The sequence below is a fragment of the Nomascus leucogenys genome, chromosome X (assembly GCF_006542625.1).
Source record: "Nomascus leucogenys isolate Asia chromosome X, Asia_NLE_v1, whole genome shotgun sequence".
Taxonomy (NCBI): domain Eukaryota; kingdom Metazoa; phylum Chordata; class Mammalia; order Primates; family Hylobatidae; genus Nomascus; species Nomascus leucogenys.
Genome location: NC_044406.1, coordinates 69,101,670 through 69,123,284, shown reverse-complemented (window position 1 = coordinate 69,123,284; position 21,615 = coordinate 69,101,670). Strand labels below are relative to the sequence as shown.

At 38.0% G+C, this 21,615-nt stretch overlaps 1 protein-coding gene across 4 annotated transcripts; it reads right to left on the bottom strand.

Moving 5' to 3' along the window:
• Window positions 1-465: 465 nt before the first annotated feature.
• Window positions 466-19,097, bottom strand: P2RY10 (P2Y receptor family member 10). Of its 4 annotated transcripts, XM_003268998.4 has the most exons (4): window positions 18,934-19,038; window positions 16,578-16,626; window positions 11,801-11,943; window positions 2,254-3,687 (listed from the first exon to the last, which is right to left on the bottom strand). In XM_003268998.4, the coding sequence occupies exon 4, from the start codon at window positions 3,672-3,674 to the stop codon at window positions 2,655-2,657; it is 1,020 nt and encodes a 339-aa protein (XP_003269046.1). In that variant the 5' UTR covers window positions 3,675-3,687; window positions 11,801-11,943; window positions 16,578-16,626; window positions 18,934-19,038; the 3' UTR covers window positions 2,254-2,654. The 4 variants fall into 4 exon arrangements, with proteins under 4 accessions (XP_003269048.1, XP_003269047.1, XP_003269045.1 ...); XM_003269000.4 differs by lacking the exon at window positions 11,801-11,943 and having other exon boundaries at window positions 466-3,687; XM_003268999.4 differs by lacking the exon at window positions 16,578-16,626 and having other exon boundaries at window positions 466-3,687.
• Between the last annotated feature and the right edge of the window lie 2,518 nt (window positions 19,098-21,615).

Below are 21,615 nucleotides of genomic sequence, written 5' to 3'. Positions count from 1 at the left end.
TAAGTTATTTTAAAATGTAAAGAGGAACAGCATATCCAGTCATGCATAAATGGCATTTAAGGTCATATAAATTGTTGCAAACGTTATATTTCTCCCATTTTTGCTAAATTCCTTCCCATTTTTACCAAAACTCTCAGAAGTTTAAACAGTCTTTCATCAGTGTTATGAGATACTGAATGGGTTCTATGTGGATTTTGATAAGTGCCTTGCAGAGATTTGGGGGGAATGTTTAGCTTTAGTGTTGACTTTTTGAAAAACTGATTCAAGGATGTATGTTTTGATGCCTTGTTTGTCTCAAATTGTGTGCCTGTGACAAGCATAGGAATAACTGTTAAAATTGTTGTTTATTGTAATACATTAAAGCAACTTCACTGATTTTTTGCACTGCTATGCCATCAGCTGAAGTACTGTCACCTTTTCTTTGATATTATGTAAGATATCCCCTTTAAATTAAAGAACCAATAGTCGATTGCTTGAATGTTTTTATGTTTTTATGTTTTTCTCTCTCACCACATTAGAGATTCACATGTCAAAAAAAAAAGTTCAAAGATTCCACTTAAATGGCAGTCAAAATTAAAAGCATGTTGTTTAATTTGCCCACTATTCCATAAATCCTGTGCTTGAAGCACTACCTTTTATCAACCACTTGAAAGGAGGGAATATGAAGTGTGACTCTTGAGGACTGCAGTTCCATTTCTCCACAGACATAGCAGGGTATGTAGTTCCAAATGGGTTTCTTCCGAAGTCATCTCCTCAGAGTAGGACTGTCTATGTAGTCATTCTGATAATGTTGCCACTAACTACAATCACATCTGAAAACCCTCACAAGGAAGTGCCACTACATCCAGATTAATAAAGTACAAGGAAAACCAGTTTAATTACTTTATAAATGCATAACTCTTTATTTTCCCAGTGAGAGATCTTTTTTAAAAAATTCTCCTTTTTTTGCTATTCATTCTTCCATAGTCACTCTATTCAAATGAATAGTCTCAGAACTACAACTTCCTTTCTCCTCCCTTCACATCAATTGTCTATGCTATTTATATTGCAGACATAAAAGATAAGAGTGATGATGTGAGCTTCATAAATTTCAACCTGATAAGCTGAGGGATTGTTTGTATTCAAATTCTTTAAAATGGTGCTGAAACAACACCCATAACATTTGAAAAAAATAAGATAAAAAGATTGTCAGAAAAAGGACACATACTTTTCTCATATTTATGATGGATAATACTTTCTGCTTCTAATGCAGATATTGTCAATTATGCTCACAGAAACCTTCTTAAAAGTTTCTAAAAAACAAATTTGTTTACAATATTATATAGTTATATTTAGGAAAAGTGAGCTTAGGTGAACTCCACACAAATTTCCAGGTTTTATAGAATGTTTATCACTCCATAGGGTTTTTTTTTTTTCACCGACTTATGGGGTTTGTAGGACTTGTATTATGCCTTAAAATATACATTTTTTAGAAATAATGAACTATTTGAGTTTCCTATACTCCCTATCATCAGTGTTCTCTACCTTGGAACAGTATTAGGACAACGCATCTATTTACCACTTAAGACCTTGCGGTCTGAAGCTTGACATGCTAAACCCACAACCCACAGATTTTTTGGAGAATTCCAGGCAAACCGAGTGGAAATGGCCTTGATCTCGTGTGGCTTAGCTTTAGTCTGTGGCTTCACCATTGAAGGCTAATTTAGTATAGACCTAATAAACATAACAACAAAAACAAGGGAATAACATAAGCATATATGGTGTATTATACTGGACCATTTTTGGCTAACCACTGTTGATCCTGAGGCAAATTGCTTAACCTCTCTGAAGTTCCATTTATTCATTTGTATTGGCAACTTCCACAGGTTTATTAGGAGGGCAAGATGAGATGTTATGTATAGAGGAGTGGGAAGGGGGTGAGGGATAGAAGACTACAAATGTGGTGCAGTGTATACTGCTCGGGTGATGGCTGCACCAAAATCTCACAAGTCACCACTAAAGAACTTACTCATATAACCAAATACCACCTGTACCCCAATAAGTTATGAAAAAAAAGAAAGTACCTAACAAAGTGACACCCGAGAACACAATAGGCACCCAACACATTTTCAAGGAATGAATGAATTTCATGCCTTTTCTTTAATAACAGCCTTGTGGTCCTGAAATTTATGCACATATTGCTTCAATTCTTCACACTGTCTTGCCTGTTAGAAAAATTTACCTGTTAGAAAGACTAGACATTTTTACTCTCACTCAGAATTTAAGGTCTTTATATGAAAGATTTTTTTTTACATGCTAGGAAAAATTCACATATTTACTGTGCATTATTAACAATAACTTACTTATTGAACAAAACTTAAGGTAAACTATTCAACTTTTATTTACATCTGTAAAAACTTGATCTAGGTTTCTTAAATAAGAAACTGGCTTGAATTTCAAAGAGGAATCAGGTAAATCTATTTTCTCTTCCTCTCTCACGTTTTTCACACTCTGCCTTCACCATCACATCCCTGTTGACTGTGAATATTACACAAAAAATACTTATTTCTGTTCTTTACAAGGTTCAGTTAAAGAAATTGGTTGGCAATTCTGGCCTTTGGAAAAAGACAAGGAACGTAGGTAAACAAAGTCATAATTAAAGGGATTTCTGAATTTTAGCTAATCATTGATGAACCACTCTCCTTGCTCATGAGACGGGAGCGAGTCACAGAACTGCCTTGGCGGGATAGTTGGTCACGAAACTCTGAAGCCATAAAGTAATAAAGAATTGGATCCAGAAGGCAGCAGAGACTTGCAAGGCACAGGCAAAAAGGGTGGAAATACAGTGCGATTCGGACAATGGGACAACTGCTAATGATGGTTTCCTTTACCATGGTGTAAAGAATAAAGTTAATATGATAGGGAGTGAAGCAGATGAAGAAGACTGCAGTACACATGAACACCATCCGCAGTGCTTTCTGCCTCTCACTGATCCCTTGGAAAGCCATTGGTGGCTGTCTCAAGGATATAGTAGTCTTCCAGGTACACCATGCGATGATGATCACTGGGATCACAAATCCTGCAAGCTCAGCAACTGTAATCATCCCGACCAACGCAACTGCATTCATTTGCTTGTATCCAAGATCAGCAAAGCAGGACTTGTTGTTGCTTAAGTCTGTGCTTCTCAGGATGGGAAATGGCAAACAGGCAGTCCCCACAATGATCCAGATGGCAGCACTGATGCCCACATCGTACCTACGCTTCCAGTCTCTGGCCCTGAAGGGCTTGAGGAGAAAAAAGCACCTTTGAAGACTGATGCACGTCAGGAAACAAATGCTGGCATACATGTTGAGATACTTCAGGTAGAAGCAGAGCAGGCAAAGAGCTCTCTGGAAAGGCCAGTGGTGGCTGATGTAATAGTAAATCCGGAGGGGTAAAGATAATACGTGAGCAAGGTCAGCCACAGAGAGGTTGATCATGAAAATGATGGCTTTATTTTTCTCGCTGATGAAGCGGCACAGAACCCACAAGGCTGCACTGTTAGCCAGAAGACCAGGAATGAATATGAGGATATAGGTGGTTGCATAAAGGGAGTATTGAAATTTCACATTAGTGACATTACAGTAAATCTCAGCAGTGATGGTACTGTTGCTACCCATCTTGAATGTTTCAGTATATTTGTCAAGGTTAGCCATGGATTTATGGTTCCTGCCCAAAGTAAAACAAAATAAAGAGTATAATGGTTAATTAGTTCTTTAGTTAACACCTAGATCTCTCTTTTATCCTTAACAGAGGCACAGACTATTAGAATTAAAAGAGACCTGTTTACATATAAAGAATTAGAGGCTCAAGGAAAATACAGTACTGATCCAAAGTCACCCAATGTAACAGTTAAGGAACCATAAAATTGTCCCACAACTGCCCCCCCCAGATTCTCTAAGTTGTATTTTGCAGGCAAAAATGTCTTGAAATATTAAATCTTCTATTCTGACCACAGCAAAAACAGCATAGAATTCGAGTATATTTATTTTGACTCCAAATTCGTCTTGTCCAAAGCCCTGGTTAGAATAAATACTGCTCACTCCCAATTGCAGTAGTAGAAATTTAGCCTCACTTTTTAGGTTCCCATGCCTGTCCTTTGCCTGCCATTTTGCTCATTGGGTCCTGGTTTCTTATCTTGGAATCCCAGCACTTGAAAAATTGTCCTGCCTCTTTAAGCCTGCATTGTCAGTGTCCCGGCTGATTTTCAAGACCTGAGAATGTGGCCTCATTATTCTATCATAATAACTTGTGACTCTAGGTTATCCTGCAGTTTGTCTCTCTCCCTAGGCTTAGGTATCCAAATTTACATAAAAAGCTTTAATAATGCATGAATTTAGAAGCTAACATAGAGTATTTTCCTTCATATAATCTTGGAGGGGAAAAGACCAATTCCACCTCTAAGTAGAATCTTGTATTTGTGTGGCAACATTCACATGGCATATTATCCAACAGTCACAATGAACATAGCTTTGGGCACTAGGAAAACAGGGCCATTGAAACCATTTTTGAAGACAGTTTAAAATGTAATGCTTTCTTTATTCATTAATCATTATGAAGAGATTCCTTCTTTTTTGGACTTCCTTAATCATATTTTATGATTTAGTATGGTTTTTATTATGTGTTATATTAAGGTATAGAGAGAGTAGAGTAATCTTTAGAGATTATCAGAGGCTAGGCATGGAATTATGCTGATTGCCTGCAGATAAGAATGGTAGGAGAGCAACAGATTCCTCATTTTTCTTTAACTATCTTGTAGAATTTCAGACTGGGAAGGACCTTTGGAAATCATCAAATTCACTCTCCACATAACATAGATAGAAGCAAGGCCCAGAGAGAGGAGTTTATTATGGCCACACAGCTATTAATGGAAGATCTGAGACTTGAAATGGGAGGACGAGGGACCTTGCTTCCATGCACACCCTTCCCCTCATCTTTGTTTTTCTCCACATGGCAAAGTTCACAAACATACCTTCTGTGCATATTGCAGGAATGTTAACTGTATTTCAAGCTAGAAGTGGAAAAAAAACAATGTACTCAGGTTGTTTCTCAGATGGGGAAGGGTTTCTGTTGTTTATTGTTTTTATTTTGTTTTGTTTAAATTAAGTTTACAAAAAACAAAGAAGTAACCTGGTTTTAGATTCTCCCCATAAGTAGCAGAATGGCTTCCTATGTCATGTTGAGTCCTGCTCCAGGAGAATAGAGCTGTGCTAACAAAAACAGAGCCTCAAGTGATGAATTCACAGATAAAAGAGTGTGGATGTTATGAGCTGCTGTTACTGTAAATAAAACTTTTGCTTTCTCTCTGTTCTATTCCATCTCCCTATTTTCCCTCTTATCTGTGATACTTCTTAAATAGTCATGCAATCATCTTGTTTATGTATGTGTTACTTAGAATGGAGGGTGGAAGGGACTCTCACAAATGGAAAGGTAGAAATAATTATCATGTGGTGACGATCAAGGATGTATCCCAAAATCTGTAATGGAAGTTTTCAAGTGTATTTATTTAATTTAATTTTCACTACTGTCCTAAGATGTAGGAAATATTATCACCCTATGATCTAGATGAAAAAACTGAGCTTCAGAGACATTCAGTAAATTGCCTTAAGTAGCAAAGCTAGAAAATGGTAAAGATAGGATTTACTATCATTCCTGGCTTGCTCTGAAGCCTATGGTATTTCCACTATGCCTCTTTCCTCTCCCTGACTAGGAAGGACTACTTAGTAGAATTTGGCTGTCTTAACTATCACTCCACATGCCTTTGCATGCTCATAGCTTAGCTCCCACTTATAAGTGAGAATACCTGGTTTTTGGCTTTCTACTCTTGTGTTACTTCACTTAGAATAATGGCCTCCAGCTCCATCCATGTTGCTACAAAAGACATTATTTCGATTTCACTGTGACATGTGAAGAGCACATTGTGGCAGAACCATTCTAATCCCATAGTAGGAACTTATATAACACTAGAATTCCTCTAGATGGACAGTCAGAATAGAACTAAACACCTGTCCCTACTTATGCCACACTGTTCCCACCCTACCACCTACTTTGATTTTAGTGTTGGCACTGCTTCTACTATCAACTATTGTCCACACACAGGCAGTGAGAGAGCAAAGAAAGATTCATTCGTGCATTACAATTTCAAGAACTTAGAATTGTTCATAACCCTACTCTCCTGCAGTCACACTTCCACTTTTGCACTTAAAAGAAATGGCTATTTGTTTCAGCTTCACTGGTGCGGAAAGTTTCACTTACAAAAGGGGCATGTTTTGTTCACACCTCCCTGTTAAATAACAGAGCCCAACTATGCCAGAACAGCAAGCTAGAGGTCAAGTTCACACCTTTCTTTTTTTTTTTAATGTGGGTTCTTATGCTTCTGCAATTCACAGTTCATTGTGAGCTTAGAGATTTGCATGGCTTGTTTCCAAAAACCTCTTTGTTGCTTCAGACTGAAGGGAAGGTAAGAAGGGCTTTTTTTTCCCCCAAATCTTCTTAGTGACCGTTAGATGTAAAATCCCCATGATGAGGAGAGGCAGAAGGTATTTATTTGGGGTTGAGCAGAAACTTAGACTCTCTTAGAGGGAACACTTAGCTTGCTATGGACAATTGTGTCATTTCTGAAATGTAAAAAAGGAGAAGCTATGAAGCCACTAACAAGAAAATCCTGAATGGAAGGACTAAAATCAGAGTATACTCCTTCTCTCTGTTCCCTCACTCCATCCCTCTCTCTCTCTCTCTCTCTCTGTGTGTCTGTGTGTGTGTGTGTGTGTGTCTTTCTCTTCCTCTCTCTATCTACGAATCTGGCTCTATTGTTGCCTATTTGTGGGCAGTTTGCTCCCTTTGTGTTGCCAATTTCTCTCCCCTCCAATCTGGACATATTTTTGGTTCCTGTCTCATAGGGATGTGGGATTGGTGATTCATTCCTGAGTCCCTGCTTCCCTTTTCAGTCAGTGCCCTGACTCCCCTCCCAGACACTCAAGCTGGAAATTAGGGAGTAATTCTGACCTTTGCCACTATACTTCCTCCCATAGACAATAAAAACCCAGAAAACCCAGGTAATTCTTCGTTCCATGTAAAATCCTCTCTAATCTATCTCCACCTCTACTGTCACCATCCTAATCCAGGCTGCTGTCATCAACCCTACTGGCTATTGCAACAGCTCCCTTACTAAACTGTTTGCATTCCAGTCCTTCCCCTAAAGTTCATTCTCCATACCATGTCTAACATTAACATTAAGTATGACTACCACTTATTTAGGGCTGCCTTTTATTTACAGGCTAAACACTTTATTCATTATCTCATCCATCCTCACAGGAGTCCTATGATTATTTCCACATTGCAGATGAGAAAATTGAGGCTCAAAGAGGTTAAATAAGTTGTGCTGACGTCACAAAATTCACATGTCTGGCTCCTTTTAATCTCAATCTGTGGGTCTCAGAGACCTTAACCACTCACTCTATCTAGGTAATCCTATACATCATTACACACTCTCACACTATCTGTTCTTTCTCTTTGTAGCATCAACATTTGTAATTTGGGTTTTTTTTTTAATTTGTTTATTGGTTATTACCCTCACTGTGCTGTTAAGTCCATCAGTGCCACAAAAAGATCTCCTTTGTTCATCACCATATAGCCAGGACCTAGCCTAGTAAGCATTCAAAGAACATATAAAAAGTATAATTGAACTGAACTGCTTACACAATAGTTCAAAGTTTCTGTTTAGAAGTATTAAGCATAAATTTAAAACCTTGATATATCAACTAGTACATTTCTGATGCCGACTATTTCCCTAAAATGTTGTCTTCTGACTTGGGCTTCTCCTATCAATATTCCCTGCACCTATCCTTTTCACCTCAGAAAAGCAACACCTGTAGAGGCCTGAGAAAAGAGAAAAGAAATCAATTTAGAAATCACAGGTGGTCAGACATATCCTATGGGTAGAAGCTAGCACAGTCCAAGGTCTCAGGGTACCATCAATACTATTTTCTGGACCTCAGGAAAAGGACAGTTTCATGATTTGCTTTCAAAGTTATCTCAACCTTTTATTTTTGTTGGTTGTCATTCTGTGAAGGAAATCAGAAAATGACTTGTTATCCACCTACACATGGGACCTGAAATGGGAGTGAGGAGGCTGCGTCTATAATCACTAAAGCTCTCTACATTTGAAAAGAAAACATAAAGGGAAATAACTCTATTTACTTTTCCATGGCTTTTTGAGGACTTTGGCTGCTTTAAAGCCCACACTCAATCAGCATGTATTCAATAAGCCCCATCCTATGAGCTATTTGTTAGGTACTACGGAGAATATAGAATTATCCACAATGATCTGTGTCCCTGAGAAACTTCCTGTCTTTTAAAGGTGAAGGAAATAAAAATATTTTACCCTAAAATATATTTCTTTAAAATATTTTGAAATGATTGCCTCAGGGCTCACAGACTGAGGTATGGAAAATTTGCATTTGCAAAGAATCTCCATTAATGTAGCCATGCCTCCCCATTGCTTTTCTCAGATCCAGGAGAGATTGAGCCTGACATCTTTAAAAGTTAGAAAAGAAACATTTACCATCTGTTCTCTCTGACAGAGGTTTCATCTATAACGAGGCCAACTCTGTTACCAAGCCTCTTACTTCCTTCCTCCAATAACTTGCCTTGCCACCAAAAACTGTTTTTGAACATACTCTGAGTTCACATTTATTCTGTAATTTCAAGATGGTATATAAGCTTTTCTTACCTATTGGGAAATTGAGTCTTCATTCTGAAGGCTCATGTGTATATACTTTAAATAAATTTGTATTCCTTATCTCATATTAATCAATCTGCCTCATGCCAGTGATTTTGTAGCAAACCTTGAGAGGGCCAAGAGCCTATGGCCCCCAAAGGGGTAACATTTAAAAATCTCTAACATCACAATCATTGAATAGCAACAATTGAAGTGAATGGCACAGGTGATGAGAATCCCTCATGTTGGCACAGCATCATTCCTGTGAATTAATTAGGAGAGATACCAGTACTATTTTAGCTGCTAAAGATAATATATAGGATTTAAATAGAACAATGGATAATTCAGGAAATGTGAGGTAAATTTTAACTTTATCTCTTCCCTCACCACCATCTTTATTTTTCTCTCCACTCCTGTCCCCATTTTCTGCCGCTGATGGAGAGAAAAATAAAGAGGGTTGGAGGGGAAGAGATAAACTTAAAGTTAACCTCACTTTGTCTGAATTATCCATTGTTCTCTTTAAATCCTAGCAACCTTTAAAAGCTGAGGTCAAGTTGATCTCTTCAAAAATTCTCCATAAGCATGACCGTTTTTACTGGTTATTATTAGTATAATTCATCTGAATCTTAAGAGTTTGTGATTTCATCCAAGTAGACATTCTGCTATGTGTGTGTCCTATATGCTAATTGCAAAGGATGATGGAGTGGAATGGGAAATTCCAGAGAAAAATAATCCATGGTTGTTGCCTTCAATAAGTTTACAGTCACATGGGATAGCCGTAAGTAACTAACCGTAAGGGATTTCAGAAACATTTCATGAAAGAGGTAACAAAGACATTTCTGTGGAAGCGGAAATAAAGCCTGCATAGAACAGAAAGATTGGAAGTCAATTTTTTAATAAGCAGTTTTGGGAATGGGCAGGATTTTGGAGAAGAAAAGATGGGAAAGGTTTCCAGGGATGGATAAATAACATCCAAGGGTCACAAAGTATAAAAATGAATGATATATCGAAAGGAAAAATAACAATTCTATCCCACCTGGTGAATAGGTTAACATGGTGAGGAGGGTGAAATGGGAGGTATGATTGAAGGAAGGTAGTGAAAGGGAAAAGAGACTATAAAGGTAGATGGGACCGGGTCATGAAAGATTTTTAATGCACTTCATGATGAATCATCAAAGGATTCTGTGAAGAGATGCGATATCACCATACTTGTGTTTTAGAAAGATCAGGCTGCTGGCCAGGTGCAGTGGCTCACACCTGTAAACCCAGCATATTGGGATGCCCAGGTGGGTGGATCGCTTGAGCTCAGGAGTTTGAGACCAGCCTCGGTAACATGGTGAAACCTAATCTCTACAAAAAAATATAAAAATTAGCTGGGTGCGGTGGCGTGCCTATGTGGTCCCGGCCACTCAGGAGGCTGAGGTGGGAGGATCACTTGAGCCGGGGAGGCAGATGTTGCAGTGAGTTGAGATTGCACCACTACACTCCAGCCTGGGTGACAGAGCAAGACCCTGTCTCAAAAACAAATAATACTTTAAAAATGAATAAATAAAAAATAGAAAGGTCACGCTGGCAACCATGTGGAAGATGAATTGAAGAAATGGGACACAGGGACTCCAAATCACTTTGGGAGTATGTAGGAAGACCAACAGTTGAGGTTTGCCTGTGACTGAGGGTTTTTTGGGACATAGTATTTTCAGTGCTAAACCTGTGACAGTCCAAAGCAAAGGAAATAGTTGGTCACCCTGTTAGATTAGAACTTAAAGTAAAAGTCAGATATGGAATTGAGCAATTTTGAAGACTGCTTGAGGAGTCAAAGATGATTTCATTTATAAAACATGAAATGTTATAAAAAAGGTATAGCAGTTTTGCACTTTTCCAAAGCAACTTCATATGCAGCAACTAACAGCATTCACTTCTGCTGATAATCTGCATCCATTAACCTATTTCTTATTCCAGTATTTTTCAATTTTGTACTATCTTCCAACTTTCATCAATTCCTAACTCTTCAAATGGTTTTCTTTCTCTAACATAATGACTGAGCTTCACTACAAATTGCACTATACTAACTTGCACCATACATTTCCAGAAAAATTCAATATCTAATGCTTCCATTTCTCCTAGTCTCACATAGCTCCCTCCCTCCTCTTATTTCCTCCTGTGTCTAACCCAGATTAAACAGTTGGCCAAATTATCCACTCTTACACAAGAATACAGAACTTCTTTGTTCTCTATTCTCCTGCTGCACCAGCCTGGCAAGGCCCTAATCCCAGGTTAAGTCCACAGCACATTTTCTTTCTTACTATCCAAATGGCTCAATTATCCTGTTAAAATACTAGTGTGTATTTGAAATGGCACAAGTGGAAATTAATAATCTCCAATCTAAGATTATTTTCCTCTACCCTCTTTTTGCATGAACCTGATTAGTATCTTCTCCTATTCCCATGGTGGCTAATCAGCCCCTTTACTATTCTGCTAAAGCTTCTTCCTCTCTCTCCTGCTCCCCATCCACCACTTTTCTCAGAAGACTATTTGTTTTAGCCCTCAGCTCAAAGAGTAAATTGAGATTATTAGGTGAGAAGAAATCAACTTCATCTATTGTCCTTTCCTAACACGCATAATTTTATTTATAGCTGCACTCTTCTTACTTCCCAACACACTGTCCTTCCTGTTGCTTGAGATGAATTATCACACTCTTCTAACCTCCCTCAGGATTTTCTTTCATTGATTGTTCCCTTTCACTCCTAGAAAATCATGGTTTTCTACACTCTCAGCTAGATCTTTTTCATCAAGTCTCTCCAACTCCCAAAGTAATTTCCTTGTCTACGCACCTTATTCTAGCTCTTTGTTGCCTTCCTGCCCTTCTCTCCATAGTGGTTTACACCAGTTTTTTTCTTTTCCTCACTTTATATCCATTCTTTAATGCATTTCAAGGTTGCATACATGTCCCCACAACTTCACTTCAGTCAGTACTTTTGTGGCTTTGAATTACCCAGAAAGAGGTGAGAATAGAATTCCCAGTGCCTCCAATGCCAGCCTTACAGAAGTAATTACTCCTGGTACCTCTAGTTTGAAGTGCACTGTCCAGGGTACATGCTTCCTATTCCAAAGGTCAAGACCATTAAAAGAGATGCCTTTTCACTTGAAAGAAGGGTATGTTGGTGAGTGCCAAATCCTGAAGGGAATGACCAGCATAGAGTTTTAATCTAATAAGAAAAGCAGAAAAATCAGCCACCATCTCTGAAATAACAGGATTCACTCACAAAGTGTGTCTCTAAATACTATACAGCCATAAAAAGAATGAGATCATTTCCTTTGCAGGGACATGGATGGAGTTGGAAGCCATTATCCTTAGCAATCTAATTCAGGGATGGAAAACCAAACACCACATGTTCTCACTTATAAGTGGGAGCTGAATGATGAGAACACATGGACACATGGTGAGAAACAACAAACATTGGAGTCTGTTGGGGGCTGTTGGGTGAGAGAGAGCATCAGGAAGAATAGCTAATGGATGCTGGGCTTAATAACTAGGTAATGGGATGATCTTTGCAGCAAACGACCATGACACACATTTACCTATGTCACAACCCTTCACATCCTGCACATGTACCCCTAAACTTAAAATAAAAGTTGAAGAAAAAATGGAAAAAAAAAACAAAAATCAAAGTATGGCTCTAAAGATGTTCCTGATAATAAAAATGGCACAAAGTTATGACTAAAACTCCATCATATTCCTTTTTTACCTGGAGCCCAACTCAGAGGTCAATATTTTACTTCTGTCTCAATATCTCATCTCAACTCCCATTTTTTCCTTACATCGGGCAACCCTACTCACACTCCCCTCTTCTTCGAACTCCTCCTGAATTTATAGGCTGCACTGTGAAAAGGTAAGACTACAGAGCATAGGCACATATTAGCAGAGCCTTAGGCATTTTTACTTGTAAAGTCTCTCCCATGAAACACTCTCCTAAACAACAGCCATAATCTTTCTCCTTTCTGCTACTGAAGAAAATGTGGTCAAAGCAAGAATAATAAGGTTTTAGTCTAAGAAAACTGAACACCTAAGAGCTTTAAAGAAGGCAATCCAGCTTTCTTTTTGAAATCCAACAGGAATCCCTTAAGCTTAATTAGGAATTTGATCACCGAAAACTTTATTTTGTGGAAATAACTGAATGTTTTCTCAGAATACAAAGGTATGGAAGGTCTTTAAATATGATTCATTGGAACTGAGCTCAAAATCTTACTAGATACTAATATCATCTACCCAAAAGCAGCTGCTCTTCCCAACCAACTAGCTCAACGTTGTGGTTTTCACAAAGTTACAGCCAAAGTGAGCTTATATTACTATGGCATCAGAATTTATATTAGTTTCCTAAGTCCCAGTGAGGAAATTTCCACATCCTGTCAGTAACTAGCTAAGTGCTATTCACGTTACCTCTAATCTTTGTAAGAATTCTGAGTTAATTACTATTATACTCCTTTACAGATTAGAAAATGGAGTCTCAGCAGGAGTAAGTGACTTTCTGCAAGTCAGAGTTATGATTTCAGCTGTAATAAGGCTTTTCATAAGCCCAGAAAGCGAAAATTATTTTTAGCTTAATAACTTATTATACGGACAGAAACATATTTTAAAGTGGTATTTCTGTGGATAAGACTGTTCCTCAGAGATAAAAAAGCTATTGTTTTCGGTTCTAGTTCTAGCAGTTTTATGCATATGCACTATGCATATATGGCAAATTGCTGCCCACCAGGTGTCAGGATAGGATTATATCAAAACCAATGTTCTTTATGGAGTTGTGCTTATGAATTCAAATTATAACAAATCTGTAGATAGAAGTACTGGAACAATTTCTTTACAACAGGAGTGATCTGAATAGGAAAAGACTTGCTGTAGGATACAGAAGACTCAAAAGCAGTATAATACATAGAAAAGTGTCCTGGATTTGTAGCTAAGACACTTGGATTTCAGTAATATTTAAATACTCTTTGTGCTGCTCTGATACTCTCTTTCCCTTCTGTGAGTTTCATTTCCTCATTATTAAAATAATATGATTTGAACTAGATGACCTTTAACTCCCTTCTAGCTCTCATTGGCATGATTTCATGAGAATTCCCCCTCTGAACCCTATCCCTAACTAATATCATCACCATTGACACTGCCACCACGTATGCAGCTGGTACCAACTCCATAAATCTTCACTCTCAATCTTCCCTGTCTTTTCACCACTCATCAGTAAGTCACCGGCACCACTATGTAAACATGTTTATCAAATTTACTTCTCCATTTTATTTGATGTTGAGGCCCTTCTGTGGGCTTGTCATCCTGGGAGGAGAATTAAAAATTAAACAGAGAAAAAAAGTTGCTGATGGGGGCCCCTCCCACTCTCTAGAGGATAACTTTTACATGTCATCTGGGAACTTAACTTGCTTTGCCTCATCTTACCTTTTTCTTTTATTTTTTAACCACTAAATTTCACAGGAATTATCCAAGCCAATCTGATCTCCACGACCCCGGTGTTCTTCATTCAGCCTCTTAAACCAGAACCGAAGAGTAGCAGCTAGAATTGGAAACTCTGCTGTTTCCTGAATAAATCTACATCAACTCCAAATAAGCCTGGTTGACATCAGATACACACAAATTTGGACACATTCTGCAAGTATAGACATTTTCTTCTGCTAGAGGAAGTGAAAATTATTTTTATCCTTAAAATGATTTAAAGCAATTAGACCATTAACAAAACAACAACTTAAAGTTTGAATTTGAACTTTCATGCATGAATATGTATTGGATTTTCAATCATTTAGGAAGGTGGCCTAATTAGATATCATTTTTGCAGCTGTGGCAGCATTTTATGGGTGGAAATAATCATGTTCTTTGGAAGACCTGGTATCATATCATGTTTCAGTTGTTGGCTCTCTGGCCTGAAACAATTCACTTCATATCCCCGGGCTTCAGTTTCCTCTTTTGTAAAATTAGAATAGTTCCTACCACATAATTTGTTTTGAACATTAAAGAAAAATGTGTGTGAAAATAATAATCCGAGTAAACAGACAACCCACAGAATGAGAGAAAATATTTGCAGACTTATGCATCTGACAAAGGACTAGAAACTAGAATATACAAGGAACTCAAACAAGTCAACAATAGAAAAAGAAATAATCCCATTATAAAGTGGGCAAAGGACGGCCGGGCGCGGTGGCTCACGCTTGTAATCCCAGCACTTTGGGAGGCCGAGGCGGGCGGATCACGAGGTCAGGAGATCGAGACCACGGTGAAACCCCGTCTCTACTAAAAATACAAAAAAAAATTAGCCGGGCGTGGTGGCGGGTGCCTGTAGTCCCAGCTACTCGGAGAGGCTGAGGCAGGAGAATGGCATGAACCCGGGAGGTGGAGCTTGCAGTGAGCCGAGATTGCGCCACTGCACTCCAGCCTGGGCGACAGAGCAAGACTCCGTCTCAAAAAAAAAAAAAAAAAAAAAAAAAGTGGGCAAAGGACATAAATAGAGATTCCTCAAAAGAAGATATACAAATGGCCAACAAACATGAAAAAAATGCTCGACATCACTAATCATCAGAGAAATGCAAATTAAAACCAGAATAAAATAGCACCTTACTGCAAGAATGGCTATTATTAAAAAGTGAAAAAAAAATCAACGCTGGTATGTATGTGGATAAAATAGAATGCTTCTACACTGCTGGTAGAAATGTAAATTAGTACAACTTCTATAGAAAACATTATGGAGATTCCTTAAAGAGCTACAAGTAAATCTACCATTTGATACAGCAATCCTACTAATCACAATTGCAAAGATGTGAAACGAATCTATGTGCCAATTGACTAATGAGTGGATAAAGTAAATGCGGTGTATATACACTATGGAATACTCCTCAGCCATAAAAAGGATCGCAATAATGTATTTTTGCAGTAACTTGGATGGAGGTGGAGTCCACTATTCTAAGTAAAGTAACACAGGAGTGAAAAATAAAAAACCAGATGTTCTCACTTATAAGTGACAGATAAGCTATGATTATGCAAAGGTATACAGAGTGATATAATGGAATCTAGAGACTCAGAAGGGGGAGGGTGAGACAGGCTAAGCATAAAAATATTACACATTATGTACAATGTACACTACTCAGGTGGTGGGTGCACTAAAAATCTCAGAATTTACTGCTATATAATTTACCCATGCAACAGAAAAAAAGACTTGTAGTTCAAAAAATATTGAAATAGAAATGAAAAAAAGAAAATGTGTGTAAAATTACCTATTTTCATGTCTGATACCCAATAAGTATTAAATAAATGTGAGTTCACTTCCTCTTTATTTGTACACAGGGTCATCTCCAAGGGCCTTTGGTTGGATCCTGTACATTTCTGGATTTAGAAAATCCCCTAAGAAGTGTAGTTGTAGCAGAGGACTAGAATATCTGGAGCAGTAATTTTTAAAGTGAAAGGGTAGAAAATAAGTGTTACTTGATAAAACATATTCCTTATTATAACAAATATATTTGGAAAACAAAATAAAAAATGTCATTATTGTTTCTACAATACAAACTGTGAAAGTACAGATCTACAAAATCTTAACTGTTGGGCACTTAGTACTTGGAAAATGTCAATGTGATGGAGCAGATTTTTCTACAAGTCCAGGGTCTGGTCCCTAGGAAGGCAAGTTCACAGTAACCTTGTAGTGAAATGTTTATGTTTCTCAAAGGGAACCTTGGTTTTAAAAGATTGAGAAATGCCAACTGAGTGTCATTGTCACTGTGGAAATCAGATTTCAGAAAGTTTTATCTTTTTCTTGCATTTTCTCATTTTTAAAAAAGGGAAATTACTTACAAAGCATTTGCCTGTGGTCTAAAAGTTGAAGCTCTCATGATAACATTACCTGAAAGAAATATAATGGCAATTGGGAAAGGATACTCAGTTCTCTTGGAGATCTGAACTACATTTCCAGAATGTCCTCTCTAGATAGATTTCCCTATTTTGGCCCCATTATTCACCACTCCATAACATTTAATTATTCTTAGGTATCTAACAGCCTAAATCAAATCATTGAATTGCTAGGAAGGAAATTAGGAACCATCTATTCCAAGCCCTCTCCCATTATAATAGATGAGATTATTGAGACGCACAGAAATGAAATAACTCACCAAAGGCCACACCAGTCATTGGCAGAACTTGAACTATAACACAGACTTCTGACTCCTTATGTATTGATCTATCTATTTTATCACTCTACCTGTGACGTATATGAACTGATACTAGGAGAAGACTTCCCCACAAAATATACTGATCTGAAGAATAAATAAACCTTTTTTCCAAAAGCTTTTAAAGTAAATCATAGGCCCCCAGGAAGCCATTGCCCTGATTGCTAGAACTTTTAGAAAGTCTCATTTTACTATAAATAGCTCTGTTCTCTTTGCTTGAGCCATGACAGAGAGCTATAGTATAGATAGGCGGCCTATCTTTTTTTTTTTTTTTTTGAGCCAGAGTCTTCTGTCTCCCAGGCTGGAGTGCAATGGCACAGTCTCGGCTCACTGCAACCTCCACCTCCCGGGTTCAAGCGATTCTCCTGCCTCAGCTTGCCCAGTAGCTGGGATTACAGGTGCCTGCCACTGCACCCAGCTAATTTCTGTATTTTCTAGTAGAGACGGGGTTTTGCCATGTTGACCAGGCTGGTCTCGAACTCCTGACCTCAGGTGATCCACCTGTCTCGGCTTCCCAAAGTGCTGGAATTACAGCGTGAGCCACCAAGCCCAGCAGGCTGGCCTGTCTTTTAAAACCCCAATTCACTTACTTCAAACCAAAACAACCCATAAATGTGTTTATTCATTTGGTGTCTTCAGATTTGAGTAGTCTGTACAACTTGAACTCTACAACTTTCCCAGTTGAGCCCCAAAATAAACTGCATTTGGCCAAAGAATCTGTGTTCAACAGGAACCATTGCAAAAACAATTGCCTCAAATGTGTGATCTGATTCTGACTATAGTTTACACCATTTTCCACGTCAGTATATCTGCATATCATCTACTTTCATAAGTGATTAATTTTACTGTGCTGCAATTGCTAAGAGATAGATTCTCCAATTAATAGACATCATAATGACTCCACACATCCATTTGAACAACTGAAATAAAAATATTCTCACTTGCAGGATTCTTGGAACTGAGCCTACTCCCCTGGAAAGCACAGCCAAATCTGGTATCATTCTATCCAGCCTTGTCCTGGTTCCAAATGATTTGGCACAGTCTCCCTTCAGGGACTCCTTAGCTGAAAGTCTCCTTTTGATTTAGTCATCTTAGCTCAGAAGGAGAGAGGTGCTAGTATTCAGAGTAATAGCAATAATAACTGAAAAAATGAGTGCCTCACTCATGGGCTCTGCTATCCAGTAAGGCTGAACTTCTGTCAAAATTAGCTTTCAAAGGATCAAGGAATCACTCTGACCAGACTCTGAAGTCATCTGGGATATTTTCTCCTTTCCTAACCTAAAAAATGGCAGGGTCACAAATAAATTTACAGCATTCTCTGGGAGATGCAAACTGCTGTAGGGCAAGGCAAACATGAGTTTAAAGACACAGGTCCTAGATCCACCTATACCACTAACAAGCTGAGTGAACCTAAGTGTCTTCACTTCACTGGCTCTCAGTTTCCCTGACTGTATTGTGAGGGACTTGGATCTCTACGGGCCCTTTCAGCCCCCGGAATCTATTATCCTGCTTTCTACTATTTGTCTCAGTATCTCTGAAAGCTAAATTTTCCAAAGCAAGGATTTTATACCTAAAAGTCTTCCTTCACTATGCAGCTAGATAAATTATACACCATAAAAAATTAAATTGACTTTTATTGGCTGAATATGTCAAGTTGTCCCAATGAGTCTCACTGAATATACTCTTCTTATCGCTTTGTGCCATCTTCTCTGGTCCCACTCTATAAAGAGCCCTCATCAAAGAGTGAGCTGCATCACAGACTCCATGCTCCTGGCATAATGAAGAGGACTGATGGCATTAACGTGGACTCTGGTCAAACTCAACGGTAATTATCTTTGCTCCTGTTGTAAGATGTCTGAGACGAGAAACCAGTGACAATTTTAATACAGACACTGACCCCACATCCACCTCTGTTCTGATCTTTATGATCACACCAGTCTTCCCACATGAAACCACCAATCATCAGGTGCTAGGCATTAACTTACCCTGGAGCTTAGCTGGGATAAGCACTCTTGTTTCTTTACAGGGAGCAAAGGGTAGAAAGCTTTACTCTGGCGGCATGGATCCTGCTGATAACTGACACATTTGTTGTTGAAAGAGGAAGTTGAGTTTATCTGGTGTCTCACCACAGAAACCTTATTTGCACAAATGAAAGGTAAGTCCCTTGAGCAAATGACGTTACTCAAATTTTATTTTTTTTTTATTTCATTGGTGCAGAGAAATTCAAATAGCAGGGAGTCAGAGGCTATGCATACTCACACAATGGCTATATAACAGCCTTCCGCACCCTATCTCCTTCCTTGACAACCGACATATCTAGATTTTCACTGATTCCAGTAGGTTCCATGGTAAGATGAAATGTTCAGGCAAATCTAAAGAGTGTTTACCTAGTAACAAGAAAGCTACAGCTTGTGCAAGCCTGAAGGGCAAAGGCTGAGGAAACCTAAAAAATACAAGTCAAAATTAGAAACAGTAGAAGTACCTTTGCTTAAGATGTTCCCTCCATCTGGAGTGCCCCTCTCCCAACCCCTTCATCTCGAGGCTCACAATTTAACACATAGTTTCATTATTTGTGTGTATTTATTATCCCTTTACTAGACTGCACACTGCTTGAGGGCAAAGATCATGTCTGATTCATATCTGTATTCCCAACTTGTCCAGCACAAGGCATTTTCATGAATTGTTATTGAATGAATACATATGGGAATTAATAAATAAACAAAAGCTCAAAGAATGCATGAACAAGTAAATGAACATTATTGATTACAGGGTCTCCCTCCAGTGTACTAAAATTCTGGTATTTATGTACAATGTATATGGGGTCTTCAAAACTATGTGAATACAGGAAGATCATACACTTGAGGACTATAGTGTCTACTAAGTCTGAGAGTAGTTTTGAGAAACAAGGTTTAAAATGCAGCACAAACCCCTGTTGGCGTATAAGGGAAAGAGAAGCTGACAGTATTGGAAACTAAGAGCTTGGGATGATTGATGGAAATGTCATAACTTGTGAAGACTGGCATCATCCTGGCTGATGTATGTCAAATGAAACAAGTTTAGCCTTTCAATCCCCTTCTTAATTTTGATTTCAAATGTTTATTAAGCTGCTATCTTTTGTTAATTTAGGTTTCTGAATTGGCATCCCTACTGAAAAGAGAATACACTGACAGGCCAACACACATCTCAGTCCATTTGGCAGTTCTGTTCCTCACTATGGTTAGTGTGAGCCGGTTTTCCTAGGGTAAGATTCTTCTCTGAACAAACAAAAAAAATCCAGACCTGTTGAGCTTTGAAGGCAAACCCTGGGATCCAGAAATACAAGAAATCCTTTTCTTACAATTGGCTATCATCACCACATCCCAACTTTATTTCACAGACAAAACCTTCACATCGTGAGAAGGAAGCCTACCAGTTTACTTCATTTCAGTCTTGCACGCAAGCAGCCTCTTCTGTTACTGACCCTAAAAAGGGAAGAAAAATAAAGCCAGAAGTCAGTGTCTCAATTCAAATGAAGAAAAACTTTAACTCAGGTAAATTTTGAATGTTAATTATTGACATGGTTTGGCTCTGTATCCCTTCCCAAATCTCATCTTGAATTGTACTCCCATAATTCCCACGTGTTGTGGGAGGGACTTGATGGCAGATCATTAGAATCATGGGGGCAGTTTCCTCCATACTGTTCTCCTGGTAGTTAATAAGTCTCATGAAATTTGATGGTTTTATAAGGGGTTTCTGCTTTTGCATCTTTCTCATTTTCTCTTGACACCGCCATGTAAGAAGCGCCTTCTGCCTGCCACCATGATTCTGAGGCCTCCCCAGCCATATGGGACTGTTAAGTCCAATTAAACCTCTTTTTCTTCCCAGTCTCAGGTATGTCTTTATCAGCAGCATGAAAACAAACTAATACAATTATAATGAACAAATCTGTGGAAAAACAAAGCAAGCTGATAACCTAACAGTCATCTCCAATTAACTTTTAGAAGAAAGTCTTTTTGTTACTAGGTATAACTTATGGTCTACAAATCATTATAAACTAAAACCAAGTAATAAGTACCCTAATTATAAGATTCTTAAAAGTAGTGCAGTTGTACTATTTTACCAATAGTTCTAAATTCTTTCCTTATTCTTCTGTATGTCATCAAAGTTTACTTTAAATGATGAATTATGTCTTCCATAGGCTGGGGAAAGTTTATGATTTGGCGCTTCAAAGGCTTTTAATTCTCTCTAACAGTATCAATAAATGAGGAGTGATAGGTATTGTTGAGGATGTTATTCATTACCATATATTGTGTTTCCTAGGTAACCCTAGAGCTCTATATGATTTAGTATGAGGAGAAGCTAGATTTTTTCCTAAGCAAATGGTTAAATTTTATTTTTATGAATACTGACTTTGTAATTGGTCATGTGTCTCTTTTTACAAAGTCTGATTAAAAATCTTGAACCAACATAGAATCTACTGGTAGCAAGTGTGGAGATTTTTTATGGTGTGCTTTGTGGCATTCATTTTTATCATATCTCAATTTTTATGTCTCTGCCAATTTTGTCATTATTATTTTTTATCCACTTTAACTTATATTATCTTCTTATAACATTCTTCCTTTGAAACAACTTTCAGTCCTTTCTGGAACATTAGTGGAAACCAAAAATGAAAAATAAAAGAGAGAGTG